Source organism: Mus caroli, unplaced genomic scaffold, assembly GCF_978045245.1.
Source record: "Mus caroli unplaced genomic scaffold, Mus_caroli_1 scaffold_14, whole genome shotgun sequence".
Lineage (NCBI taxonomy): Eukaryota > Metazoa > Chordata > Mammalia > Rodentia > Muridae > Mus > Mus caroli.
Window position 1 is genome coordinate 109,991,722 of NW_028227269.1, and position 14,459 is coordinate 110,006,180.

The 14,459-nt window shown below is 48.5% G+C and overlaps 1 protein-coding gene across 1 annotated transcript; it reads right to left on the bottom strand.

Annotated features, from left to right (window-relative positions):
- Positions 1-8,194: 8,194 nt before the first annotated feature.
- Positions 8,195-14,041, bottom strand: Atp5mj (ATP synthase membrane subunit j). Its single transcript, XM_021179309.3, has 4 exons — positions 13,921-14,041; positions 10,269-10,392; positions 9,463-9,486; positions 8,195-8,344 (listed from the first exon to the last, which is right to left on the bottom strand). Exons 2-4 carry the CDS (start codon positions 10,390-10,392, stop codon positions 8,316-8,318), a joined length of 177 nt encoding a protein of 58 aa, XP_021034968.1. The 5' UTR covers positions 13,921-14,041; the 3' UTR covers positions 8,195-8,315.
- Between the last annotated feature and the right edge of the window lie 418 nt (positions 14,042-14,459).

A 14,459-nucleotide genomic window follows, 5' to 3' on the forward strand; every position in this document is an offset into this window, starting at 1 on the left:
TTTCTTCTAAAGTTTATCTTGCTCATGGTGTCTCATTACGGCCATAGAAAAGTAACAGAGACAACTTGTTTGGATTCAGGGGCCAGCCACAGTACTAGGACCCAGGATCCTATGACCTGTCAGTAGATCTGGGCACCGTGAGCTCCTGAGAGAGGCCATCTCAGGATGGCTACCTGTGGGCCCTGGGCTTCACTCTTCTTCATGCTCCCAGCTCCTTTTATTGACAGGTGGGGAGATAAAGAAGATCGGGAGTGGAGTCGGAGGCTGTCATGTGTACTCATGAGCCTAGAGTCAGCCCACTTTCCACCTGTAGTAGACTTAGGTTGACCTGTATCGGCTCAAGCACTGAGTGGGTGGGGATCTAACAGATTTGGGTGGTCAAGAAGGGGAGGGTCTGAGTCTGGGTTCTTAAGAGATTGGAAACCTGCCTGTGGTGGCTAAAACTCAAGAAGCTGGGTACATCTGGGTGAGATTTTTTAAAACGACATAATTTGAAGTGGGAAGACCCACTTTAACCCCAGATCTTTTGAGGGGGGAAGATCCATCTTTAATCTGGGCCACACCTTCTGCTGGCAGAAGATAAAGGTGAAGGGCATGGGAGAAAGAAGTTTGTTCTTTTCCCCTGCTTGCTTTTGCTCTGCCTGGCAAGTCCATTCCTCCCCTGGCCATTAGAGCCTGCTTCTTTAGGATTCCCGTGTATACTGAAGATCGGCTGAGACAGCCAGCCTCATAGACGAAACAGCTATTGGATTCTTAGACCTTCTTCTGGTATACAGCCGTTGCTGGACTAGCTGGACCAGATCACAGCCTGTAAGCCATTTCTAATAAAACATTTAAAATGTATAAATTATATATATACACTCAGTCTATCAGTTCTGTTCCTCTAGAGAACCCTAGTACACTGCCTGAGGGGTCAGGTCAGCATGAGATAGTTGTGGTGAGTGAGGGATACAGGAAGGACATTCTGGTCAGGAGTGACACTAAGGACATCTTTATTTTATGTGCATGAGGGAGAAAGAGAGGACTTCTCCAGATATAAAAATCCCCAGATGTTCAGAGCCTCCTATAAAAGGTGTAGTTTGGTGGCTGGATATAGGACTTCCTGGTTAAGAGGGCCCAGGTTTGATTCCCAACACCCACATGGCAGTAGACAGCTCTCTGGGCTTCCAGTTCCTGGGGATCCCACACTCTTTTCTGGACTTTGTACAACATCTGGGACACAGACATACATGCAGCAAAAAAAACCCATAAGTATAGAAACTTAAGTAATCTTTTAAAGAAAGGTGTGGTGTTTCGCAGATGCTCACACCCTTCCCCCTGGCCTTTAAATTATCTCTAGGTGACTTTTAAGAATTGATGCAATGGAGCCGGGTGCTGGTGGTCCATGCCTTTAATCCCCACACCGGCAGAGGCAGGCAGATCTCTGTGAGTTCAAAGCCAGCCTGATCTACAGAGTGAGTTCCAGGACAGCCAGGGCCACACACAGGAACCTTGCCTTGAAAACCCAGGGGGCCAAAAAAAAAAAAAAAAAAACAAAAAAACAAAAAACAAAAACCAGATGCAATGGAAGTGTTAGGTGAATAATGTCTGTCCTGTCCTGTTTAGGTTGTAAGAAAAAGGGTAAGGGTGTGTGTATGTTCAGCACAGATGCACTTCTTTCAAATACTTTAAATTTGATATTGGTTGGATGTGTGGTTATGGGATTCATGGATATTGAGAGCTGACTACATTTTTTAAACTGTATGTTGGGAGTTGGAAAAGCATGTGTGTCCTAAGAAGCGTTGCATTAGGGAGGAAGACAGAGCCTCTTGTGAAAAGTGCAATGCTGGAAAAAAATCAAGGCCAAGGGGAGCCCAGCGTGCTGGTCTAATGTGCCTCCAAGCAGGGAAGGGAGAGAAGATCACCACCCCAAGTCTCCGGGTTGAACTCCTCGAATACTAGCCACTGTCACCTAGCTGGAGGGTGGGAAGGCAGGATGGATGTCTGGATGCACAGCCCTAGTTGTGTGGCTGTTCCCTCCTGGAGGTCTGGAGGCTGGGGCCAGAGAGGGACGCTCTGTAGAAGAGTGGACATTGTATTAGGAAAACTGCTCTGAGCAAGCTCTGCAGGTGGTGAAGCCTGGCTTCAGGCTTCCTTCACAGGCATGTCCTTGGAGCTCGGGGGCTTCTGTGTGCATCGTCATCTTCCCAGGGGCTCTGCAGGGCAGAGCACTTGGCCCTCTCAGGCCCAGAGCAGAAGGTCTGCCCTTCTGCCCCAGGACCCCACTGGGGATTAGCTACTGGCCAGCACGGATTGTTTCAGACCTGCAGACAATCCCCAAAGACGATGTGAAGGAAACAATCTCCTCTGCCAGTTCCTGTGAGTTGGTACCCGCTGTCCGGTGGGCTTGGGGGACACGCACCCCTCACAGGTTGTAAGGCAGCAGTGGCTCTGTAGATGGGGTGAGTTTTACACTCACTCTCACTGCCTGGAAGGTCACCGGTGCCAGTTTCAGTAGAACAGCCATTTGGCTACAAGGCCAGAGTGGGGACAAAAACACAAGGTCCCACTCTGTGCCCTTTCAAAAGAGAAAACGCCTGCATTTCTATAGCAGAGTGACTTCATTGTGGCTGTAAGAACATGAGCCTGTTAGGACAGGTAGTGTCTCTGTGTGGCTCCTCACTGTCCTCAACAGCAGTCCCTTTGTGGGGCAGGAGAGAGGGTGGCCTCCTGCCAGTCTCCTGGATACTTGAGGACACTACTAGTAGTCCATCATGATGTTCCCAAACCTTGGTCTGGGGCTATCAAGTCACCTGAAGACAGATGGGTGGGAAGGGCACTAGCGAACCCTATGTGTGGCTCGGAGTCCTCTGCTTCTGTCCCTGTCTTCTTCATTCAGAAGGCATCCAAAGCCCTAGGGTGGGCTATCAGGTGGCTCCCAGATGATGCCAATCTGGGCAGGGGTGGGGCTTCTGATCCAAGCCTTATTGGGAGAATGGTGGCCTGTCCCCATGTAGGCATGGGTGATCAAAGGTCACAGGCTGCCCTGCGGGAGCATAAACCTGTGAGTTCAAAGCCCTGATTCTGCAGGGAGAAGGTTTCACTAACTTTCTGACCCTCCCCTTGTCCCGAGCTATCGTTCTCGCCGGCAAGAACACACTCGGACAACCGGATTCTTCTGCGGCAAGCTTTATTGCTTCTTAAGGAGGGAAGACCCAGACCCCGGAAAATGGTGCTGCTTATATAGCCCTCAGCATGGCGTTTCAGCACCTGATGTGGTGTGTCAGCTCCTGATTTGTTGCTTGCCCATCACCCCATTACTACGCCCCGAGATGGGCAGTGACTAGGCGTGAGTTCACTCTCGCACTTGCGCACAAGGCTTGTTTACTAGTTAGGCACAGCGGAAGCCAGCGCCATCTTATAATGGCGATTGCTCGCGGCACGGCTCTCCACACTCCCCTCTATGTTTCTGTCCAGGGTGAAAGCAATGGACACTTGACCGTGGACTGAAACTTTGAGACTATGAACCCAAAGTAAATTCTTTTTAAGGTTGATTTTCAGTTATGTTGTGACAGCAACAAACACCAACACAGTTCTTTTTAAATTTATTTTTTGAGACAGGGTCTTTATATAGTCCTGGCTGTTCTGAAACTTGCCATATATACCAGGCTGGCCTTGAACTTCCAAGAACCTCTCTTGCCTTCCAAGTGCTGGGATTAAAGGCACACACCACCACACCTGATCTAACAGTTTGAAACTGCAGATTTGAATTGCTTAATAGACATAGGGCCATCTAGGCTATTTTTTTCTGTTTTTTAAAACTGTGCGTACACTAAGAGAACAGTTTCTAAGAGTTGGTTTGCTCCTTCCACTACGTGGATTCTATGGATGAACTCGGGTCCATCGGGCTTCCAGGCAAGTGCCTTTGCCCACTGAACTCGGGTCCATCAGGCTTCCAGGCAAGTGCCTTTGCCCACTGAGCCATCCTGGCAGCTGTCAAGTTGCCTGGTTTTTCTTGGTGTGAACTCTGGAATGATGGAACTTTCTTCCAAGGGATTCGGCCATTTCTTATATCCTGTAGTTTTTATTGGCACAAAGCCATGGCATTCTCTTAACTGTCCTTTCAATCTATGTGTCCAATCACTGAGGTCTGAAGCCAGGCCTTGGGCAGGCCAGGCCAACACTCCTGTCACCAAGCCACACCTTAGTCCTTGTCCTATAATGTCTGTAGAATCCGTACTGACATCTGCCCATTCTGTCTCCTCTGTCAGTCAGGCTGGGGGTTTCCTCCTTTATTGATCTTCTCACGGAACTGGCATTTATGTTCATTGATTTTGGTCCACTGTTTTTCTGACTTCCATCTCAGTGGAATAGGTTAGTATCTTTTGCTTTCTCGGTTATGCTTTTTACGGGTACACTGTGGCTGTCTTCAGACACACCAGAAGAGGGCATCTCGTTACAGATGGTTGAGAGCCACCATGTGGTTGCTGGGAATTGAACTCAGAACCTCTGGAGAAGCAGTCAGTGCTCTTAACCACTGAGCCATCCCTCAGCCCACTTTCTTGGCTATGCTTTTCTGAGGCAGGGTTTCTCTGTGTAGCCCTGGCTGTTTTTGAACTCACTCTGTAGACCAGGCAGGTCTCCAACTCAAGAGATCCGCCTGCCTCTGCCTCCTGGGTGCTGGGATTGAAGGCATCACGCATCACCATTCCTGGCCACACTTTCTATTTTCTTTTTCTTTTTTTTGAGACAGAGTTTTCACTTTTTGGCCTTATTGGCCTAGAACTTAGTATTAGACAAGGCTACCCTCAAACTCACAGATCTGCCTACCCTACTGTACTGAGATGAAAGGTATGCGCCACTATGCTTGGCTCTACAGTTTTGTTTATTTTTCAATTTGCCTGCATAGTTCCTATGTGCTTCGGTCTCTAGCCCACCTGGTGGTTGTCTGACTTTATTCTCCCTCATTCGGTGGGGTAATCAACAGTGTCCTGGAGTTCAATTCTCTGAGGCCTGTTGTCTCTAGACTTCTTAGCCCTGGAGTACAAATTAAATCAAGGTTCTGCCCTGGCAGCAGAAGGGACCATAGTTCTGAACCTGAGCTGCTACACTGAGTCAGATACATGGTGTGGCCTGTGGAGTGGGGAGCCCCAGCCTCATTGCCTTGTCACAGGCATTTGTATGTGCTCACTAACAACACTGCTTGTTCTGTCTTGTCAAGAGCTAGGAAATGTACTGATAGGAAGTGGGAGCGTTGCTCAGGCTGGCCCAACCTGTGCCCTCCTTGCTAGGTCTCTCAAGTTGGTTGGGGCTATAGAAGCACATCACACTTGGCTATGAATCTACTTAACTGCCATGCCCACCCACTCAGTGACACTTATCAGAATGCCAGAATACAGGGGCCGAAGAAACAGCTCATAAGCATGCTTACTGCTCTTTGAGAGGACCCGGATTTAGTTTCAGTACCTATACTGTGTAGCTCCTGGCTCTAGTCCCATGCCCTCTTCTGGCCTCTGTGTGCACATGAGCACGCATGATACACACTCAAACATACATACACGCATAAAACAGCAAAATCGTGATCCTTCTCTTACTGTTCCCCAGTGCCCAGTACAGTGGCACGGGCACAGTTGTCACCTATGTTCTCCGCCCTCAAGGCCATTGTGGTAACCAGTCTGGCCACACTCTGGCTCCACCTACAGGCCACTCTTGGTAGAAGACTTGCAGTTACTGAAACCCTGGTGGATTCCGAACGTATTCTCCACTGTGCAAATGCAAGTGGGGTCTGCACAGGCACATTGAGGATTTTCTTTTGTTGTTGTTAATGGTTTTAAGAAACATGCTCTCACTGAGTAAACAAGGCTGGCTTCCACTCATAATCGCCTTGCTGTTGCCGAGTGCTGAGATTAGAGGCCTGTGTTCCTGCTCCCAGTGAGCTACAGACAGCCCCACATAGACTTGCTCTCACTTCTCTAACTGAAGGACCACTTAGTAGTAAACGGGGGTGAGGGGGTGGGGGAGGAGAGCAGCTGCCAGCCTGTGTGTGGGGCAATTCCAAGGCAGATGTAACCAGCTTCCTCTCTAGATGGGCCCAGGCTCCCTGAATCCTTCCTGGCCTGGCACGTGATAGCCCCAAGTGCACTAAGCCATATGTACAGCAGATGGCTGCTATCCATGAATGGAGGCAACTGTCAACGGCCTGTTTTCAGTGTGACTGGCCTTTTCTAAGACCTGGTTTCGGGCACCACGCACATCTGGGGGAACTTAGAAATATTAATTTGTCAAGCTCTTCCCCAGACCTGTGTAAAGTCACACACAGGGGCCTAAATCCACACCAATGGCCTTTAGTTGATTCCAGTGCAGGCTGAGAAGAGCTGGTGCAGACCACCAATTCTGTTCTTTATTGTTGCTGAGTCAGGTTGTGACCACGAAACTCTGGCTGGCTTGAACTTCAACCCAGGAGATCTGCTTCCAGGGCACTGCTGCATAGTTGTCAACTCGTCGGAGAGGAGTAGACGGTAACTGAAAAGGCCTGTGGGGCGTTTTCTAATGAGTGACTGATGGGGGAGGACCAGCTTGCCTCCGGTGGGTGAAGCCTCCCCTCAGCTGGTGGTTCTGGGTGCTTTAAGCAAGCAGGCTGGGGGCCAGGTGTGGTAGGGCAAGTCTTTGATCTCAGCACTTGGGAGGCAGAGTTAGATAGATTTCCATGAGCTCAGGGCCAGCCTGGTCTACAAAGCAAGTCCAGGATAGACAGGGTTTATTATATACAGGAACCTTGTTCTCAGAGCAAAACTGAAACAGAGAGAGCAGGCTGACGGCTCTTCCGGATGGCCCAGGTTCTACTCTTAGTACCCACGTGGTGGCTCCAGGGTCTTCAATGGCCTCACACAGACACACGTGTGAAAACACCAGTGCACAGAAGATTCAAACAAACAAACCAGCCAAGCAGGCCGAGCAAGCCCCGGGGAGCAAGTCAGTAGGCAGCACCCTCCATGGCTTCTGCATCAGCTCCTGCCTTGGCTTCCCTCAATGAAGCGTGATTCAGAGTATGTAACCCAAGCCTCTTCCTCCCCAAGTCGGACATAGTGTTTTATCACAGCAATAGAAACGCTAGGACAGGAGCTATGGAACTAGAGGTGGGCCCCACCGCCCTCTGAATATGTTTGAAGTAGTCGCGTTTAGCCTCAAATTCATTAAGTCATTAATACTCAGAACTCTTTATCCTCTTGCCTCAACCTCCCAAGAGCTGAGACCACAGGCATGAGGCACCATACCTGGCTTCTCTGTAAGACAAAGTCCATAGGGCAGGCTGTTCTAGAACTTGTGACTCTCCTGCCTCAGCTTCCCACACACTGTGGCTATAGGTGCGCAACAACGGTTCAATGTTTTTTCACATCGCTTATTTTGCCCCGTGATTAATTACTTGGATATAATCCTGCCCAGAGCTTATGTCGACCACATGCTCTGAGGTGATCTTCCCATTTAAAAAAAAAAGTGTGCAAACATGTGCTCATGCGCAAGTGGAGGCCAGAGAACTTCCAAGAGCTGAGGTGGCTTTCTCCTTCCCCACATCGGGGCCCTGGGAACCAAACTCAGGTTATCAGGCTTGGGGAACAGCACCCGTACCTACCGAGCCACCACACCCGCCTTCTTCCCATTAATTCCTTACTAATGGGTATACATGTAACTGATAATGGGTATGCTAGATGCAGGGTGCTGAGTCCACTGCAGCCAGAGTCACAGGTGTCTGTGATCAGAGCAGCAAGTGATCTTAACCGTGCCGCCGCCATCCTTCCAGCCCTTTTCTGCTTATCTTTATTTAAACTTTTTTTTTCCCAGACAGGGCTTTCAGTAGCTCAAGCTGGCCTTGAACCCCTGAACTTTCGATCCTCTCTGCTTCAGCTGAGGTTAGTGGTGTTTTCCTCTTACTTTCTTACTGACCCTAGTAAAAACTTCAAGTTAGCGCTTAAGATAATTAACATCTTCTTTCTCAAAATATGAAAACAAGACAGAGAGGTCAGATGATAGGCAGGAGCAGAACCACTTGACAAATAACTATTGAGTATTGGAATCAAAGTTATTATCTAGATCCTGATGTTGACTAAAAAGGCGGCAAACACTGCTTCTCTTTCTTCAGGCTTCCTAATGAAGGTGGCTCAGACGCTCTGACGGAGCCTGCTGCATCACCAGGGACTTACTCAGGGGAGGCAGAGAGTGGAATTCACAGATACATTTATTAATGCCACATTATAAATGGTACTTAGATAAGTGTACAGTGATGTTCTATGTTCCCATCTAACAGAGCTTGCTCAGGTTTAGCCGACGTCTTCATCTTGTTAGTGATGGCCATGGGCAGGTGCAGGACCTTTCAAGGAGAGGAACAAGTGGAACAGTTTAGTGGTGCAGAATGCAGCTTATTGTTTGAAGAACAAGTCAGAAATGCAAATATTCATTTTAATGCTACAAAAAGCATGGGGGCTGGGCATGATGTACACACCTTTAATTCCAACACTTGGGAGGCAGAGGCAAGAGGATTTCTGAGACTCTGCCTCAAAAGCAAGCCCTAGCCCCCCACCCCCAATCCAACCAACCAAAACACCCACCCAGCATGGGGGTGGGGCCACTTCAATGTAAAATACTCAGCACAGTTCCAGGTGTGTGCAAGTGATGCTGACACAGCTGTTCCCCTGAAGGAGTGGAGAACGCTCTCCTCCAAAAGTTCAGGAAGCCAGTCCCGGATTTGGGTAAGCTTCGAATGGACATAGTTTCACTGCCACCAGAGAAACAGAATAGACAGACATCCAGTCCCCGGGCACAAATTTAGGAGATATTTTCCTTCAAAATTCCATGAAACATCAGGAGTTTCGGTAGCACACACGCTTACCCAGCGAGCCTGTGCTTGCCCAGCGAGCCTTGCTTCCGAGCGGTGTCAGTAACCCGCTTTCTCTGTCACTGCCAAAGGGCTACAAACAGGTTTGCTTTTAAACATCAACTAAAAACTTTTTGTTTGGTTGTTTTTGTTTTTTGTTTTTTAATTTTTTTTTAAAAGATTTTTTATTTATTTATTATATGTAAGTACACTGTAGCTGTCTTCAGACACTCCAGAAGAGGGCGCCAGATCTCGTTATGGATGGTTGTGAGCCACCATGTGGTTGCTGGGACCTGAACTCTGGACCTTTGGAAGAGCAGTCGGGTGCTCTTAACCACTGAGCCATCTCACCAGCCCTTGGTTGTTTTTTGAGACAGGATTTCTCTGTGTAGCCCTGGCTGTCCTGGAACACAGAGATCCTCCTGCCTCTGCCTCCCGAGTACTGGGATTTAAGGTCAACTGCAAACTTCTTGATCTTTATTTAATATTTCCACTGTATCTGACAGAATCACTGAACCAGGTGTCAGTTTTAATTCAGGATTCATATACCTCGTTTTGAAAAGCCACAATGGTCTTTTTCACCCCTCAACCATTCCACAAAGCAGAAATCTTACCTTTCAAAGCTTTACTTCTTTTATCTAAAACAGAAAAAAGACAATCACACCAGTGTCCTACAGAAGTGCCACCAGTCACAAGTCACAAGCAGTCACAAGCAACATGTGGCTGCAGGCTTCACAGGCTGGGTGAAGCATCCCAGCATGCTCTCAGAGGGATGCCTGTGTCACAGCCATTTTCTAGCCGACAATTCACATACAAAGCAGGTGGTCTCATTACAGTGGGTGCACACCCATGCCTCCCCCTGCCCTCCCCGGCTGTCCTCTCCCTTCCCTGCTGGTCTCTTCCTGCCTGCAAAGTCGACTGCGCAGAGGAGGAAAACATGTAATATTTATCTTTTATAGACTGGCTCATCTCATTTAGCAGGATAATCTTTATTTCTACTGCAAACATTTTTTTTTTAATGGCTAAATAAAATTCCACTGTGTGGAACTGCCCAGGCTAAGCTCTCCCAACAAGGGCTATGTAAGCTACTTTATTCTGTGTTTTCTTTCTTCATTTGTTGAGGAGCATCTAAGGCCACAGTTATGGACCAGCCAGATGGCTCAGCAGGTAAAGGTGCTGCTATACAAGCCTGGTGAGCCGAGTTCAGTCTCAGGGACCCAGTACGGGTGGAAGGAGAGAACCATTACACAGCTCCGCACGAGGGCTTTGGCATGTGTGCCCACACATCCATCATGTGTATTTACGTGCACAGGAAAAAGTAAACTTAAAAAGTCACAGTTCCTTAGTAGACAACATTGTTATTTTTTTTTCTGAAAACATTTCCCCCTGCTAAATGCAAAGAAATAAAAGTATAACCTACCGGCACTCCTGATTTTATACACGATGAGGCTCATTAACCCCACTCCTACCCAGATTTCCTGGTACACCTGGGTATAGTAGGGTTTCATGGGGACCCAGACTTTTTGAATCAAGGTTTGAAACATCTGAAATAGAAATGATAAACATTAAGGTAATTGCTACCATATACCTAACTGACAAGATATTTTCATCCACCTGACCAGAGCGCTAGTCCATATGAACTCCTGATACCCTGCCAGCATCTTGCTAGCAGGCTGTCCCTCCCACAAGCCTCTCTGCCACTAAGGCTGGCCCCAAGCCATGCATCATTTTTTCGACCTTTGGGTAGAAGCACCCTTTTCTAGCATCATTAGCATTTCAAGTTGAAAACAGAACAAGCAAAACCACACACCATGATCAGGTTCTTCCCACGGGAACTGAATACTGAGGCCTGTTAAACTAATGCCCTTTCACCTCCAGTAGCCCAGTCCTGAGTTGTCAGATAAATACACAACCAATGGTACAGAATGAGCCTAATGGGACAGCCCTCAAAGTAATGTTTCCAGTTACAGTTACAGCTTACTAACTAGATACCAAACTAGATACCCACATTCTCAACCCAGGGCTTTGAAACAGCTGATGGATTTGACAGCTGCCGGGAGGATCCAGCTCTGAGCCCTTCTCACCTGACTGGGAAACCCCTGGGCTGCAGTCAGTGCCTTGCCTTGATGGTCCTGCTCTACACTGCTACTGCACATAGAATCCTACTGTGCAACACTGTAAAACTGACATACTGCTGTGGATAACCAGAGAAAGTGTTCACTGATGTACAACAGTATGTTATTCTTATACCATCAGCTCAATTTAGTCAAATGGTGAATTATTGAAAGCTGGACCATATTCACTCAGCAAAAAAAATGAAGGGCACATGTGGTAGAGGCACGAAGGAAGAGGGGAGGGAGAGCCAGGCTACCCGGAGAAGCGTCTTCAGTGGAAGCACAGATAGTGAACTTGAAGGCGGGGAGAGGGCAGCTGCCCCGGTTTCACCCACTAGTTTACATGACCTGACTGTGTAACAGGGAGAGTAAGAGAGCTGCACTTCACATGGGTCTAGGATTCTTGCATTAGTGCACACAGCCCTGGCATCGTGTCAGGAGTGCTTGTTATACAGAATGCTACTGTTGAACTAGGGAAACAGGGAAGACGTGCACACCATTTAGACTTGAATTTAGGGATGTCTTCTGGGGGTGGAGATGGCTCAACAAGTCCATGTCCCAGAATCCACAAGGTGCTTTGCCACCATTTGTAATATAACTCCAGTTCCAGGGAGTCTTTTGACCTCCTGGGCATCAGAGAATATAGGGTGCATATTCATACTGTTTGGCATATTTCTATACTGCGCCCCAAAGCTACCAATGATCCAAACAAGGCTAGATCACACCAAATCTGGCCCACATTGCTGATTACTTCAGGAACCAATCTGCCTCTTCTGCTTCTTTCTTTCTGGCCGTGCTTTCTGCTCTTTCCTATGAAATGAACCTAAGTGGGAGAAAGGCCTGAAGGTTAGCTCGTCCAGTGAGAGTTAGCCTGTAGAGTAGTGCTATCATCTTACCCTAGATGGTCATCTGTCCTTAAATTCCTCCCTATTATGTGGACCCGAATGTTCTAGTTGAATTGTTCTGCTTCAGAGCATTAGAAGGCAGCCTCTGGAAAGCGTGAAGGAACCCAAGTCACTAAGTAGGTGGAGTGGAATCTTTGTGGGACAGGCAAGGACTGAGAGAGTACTGTAGGGGACCAATGGGTTAGAACCCTTGGGGCCCAGCTCTGTTCTTGACTTTAGGAATTCTCTAAACCTCCTTTGTCAGGTCTCTCCATCAATCATGGACCTCCTACTTGCTTGACAGACTCTTAAAAAATAAAGGACCCTAGCTGGGAGGTGGCAGCACAAGCCTTTAATCCCAGCCAACCAGCACTCTGTGAGTTCAAAGCCAGCCTGGTCTACACGATAGCCAGAGCTACACAGCAAGAACCTGTCTCAAAAGACAAAAACAAAGATACCCCCGCCCCCAAACAACAATGAAATGGATCCAGAATGGCACGCAGTGCTCAGTGAGCACTCAGGAAATGATCAAATCAATAGCAAGGAATTGCTACAAAAACCCAATAGAAAGCAGCAAGTCCCAGGCCACGGGGATTCTAAGAAAGTACTTAAAGAGGTTTCATCTCAGAGGCTGGGCAGAAGTGTTGAGCTGTATCAAGACTGGCATGATATCTGCAACTGACTTTAATCCTAGCATTTGGAAGGTAGAGGCAGGGGGATCTTTCTCAATTCAAGGCCAGCCTGGTTTATCTACAAAGGGAGTTCCAGGATGGTCAGGGCACAGAGAAAATTTGTCTTGACCTCCCACACCCTGAAAAAGAAATGTGGTATCACAGGAGGGTCTAGAAGGAAAAGGTAAACAGAAGGATGTGAAGGGACTTCAGTGGCCTTGGTGTTCTCCTCAGGATCGAGGCATCCTGGCACTGTGTCCTTATTTTAAACCGCCAAGGGTCCCGACACAGTGAAGGCCTGCTATCCAGTACATTTATACCCCCACCCCACTCCTTTGTCTCTTGCTCCTGGACTTCCATTTTGGTCAGTGTGGTTGTATTTGACTACACAAGTGACATGTTCCCAGTACTCAGTGTGGCCTCTACTCTTCCCACCAAAGTCTCTCTGGCTAACCATATTTCCCAGTTGTTAATTTTACAATACCAGATTCAATAAAAGATCATCCTACTCGAAGGTCAAATGGCTGTCTACTGAGACTGCCTATGCCTGCAGAGTTTGTGAAAATGGCAGTAACAGCAAGCACACTGTAAAGAGGGAACATGTCTGAGGTTTATAATGTGGTTTCATACATTTTCAAACATCAGCCTTGCCAAAGTTAGGTTTCTTCTAACTTGGAAGAAACCTGTGGAATAATGGAAAGAAGGCACTGGCTTTGAAGTGATGTTTCTTGGCACGGATTTTAGCTGCATCCCTCCCTGAGTAACTTGAGTAGGTAACAAGATACTCACAGTGGATGGTGGCATGCCCCTTTGCCAGAGCCTATAGTTACACAGGTTCATCCAAGTGTCAGCACAAGGGCACAGTCCTGGCTGAGTGGACCTCCACTAGAATCTAGCTCCTGGATAACTTCTGTGAAGATGGTACTAGGGCCCCTGGCCCTCCAAGTCTTGAGAAGTAATCCTTCTTTCGCATTGAAATTTGATGTCTGAGCAAAGTCTTATCCGTCCAAGGGATTGACAACCACCCCTCCCCTCATACAATCAGGAAGACTAACTCCAGAAACACCTTCGCAGTGTGGAGGACTGAACGCCGTGCACATCCCTGCCCTCGGTGTGACGGAGTCCCAGACACTCTTGGGGGATTCTTGGGGGATTTGGAGGACTGACCCCGGACACCCTCGCAGTGTGGATGAGTCAGCCGGGCACTCTCTCCGTCACAGTCGCGGGGAACCCGGTGGACCCTCCTTGTAGTAGGCGGCGCAGGGGCTGACCCAAGGTCAGCGTGGATCTCAGAGTCCTTCGCCCGCGTCCGCGACCTACCTGGGCCCCACCGCACCCGGTCCCGGCCCCTCCTCAGTCCCCCGGGTTGGGAACACAGCAAAAAGCCCAGGCCCCGCTCTTACCTCCGCGGGACCAAGACCACAGGCAACACCAAATTCTGCTACAGAACGGGAAAGGTCACAGAGCACGCAGGCGCCGCGCGGGGCCTGCTGGGAAAGCGGAAGGAGCGGAGACACCAGACGCCGGCTGCCCGGCCTTCCGCGCCTGCGCACCACAGCGCCCCCAGTGGTCGCCCGGGTGTTGCAAGCTTCGCAGGGGATTAGTCCAAACCGGGAGGAGCTGGGAAAAGCCTATTGCGTTTTTTAAGTGTCATTAAACTGACCAGATTTCCCAGGGTTTGTGGGTTTCCAGGAATAGAGGACTTTCAGTGCTGAAACCAGGACAGTAGATAATCCGGATAAATTGACCTTAAATAAAATTTTAAAAGCCCCTTTTACATGGTTCATGGCTTTAATCCTAGCCCTCAGGAGGCAGAAGCAACAGGATAAATGTGACTTTCAGGCCAGCCTGAAAACTTAAACCAAAAGTCGCATGTGTTGGTGCATACCTTTAGTCCCAGCACTCAGGAGGCAGAGGCAGGAAGATCTCTGAGAGTTCAAGC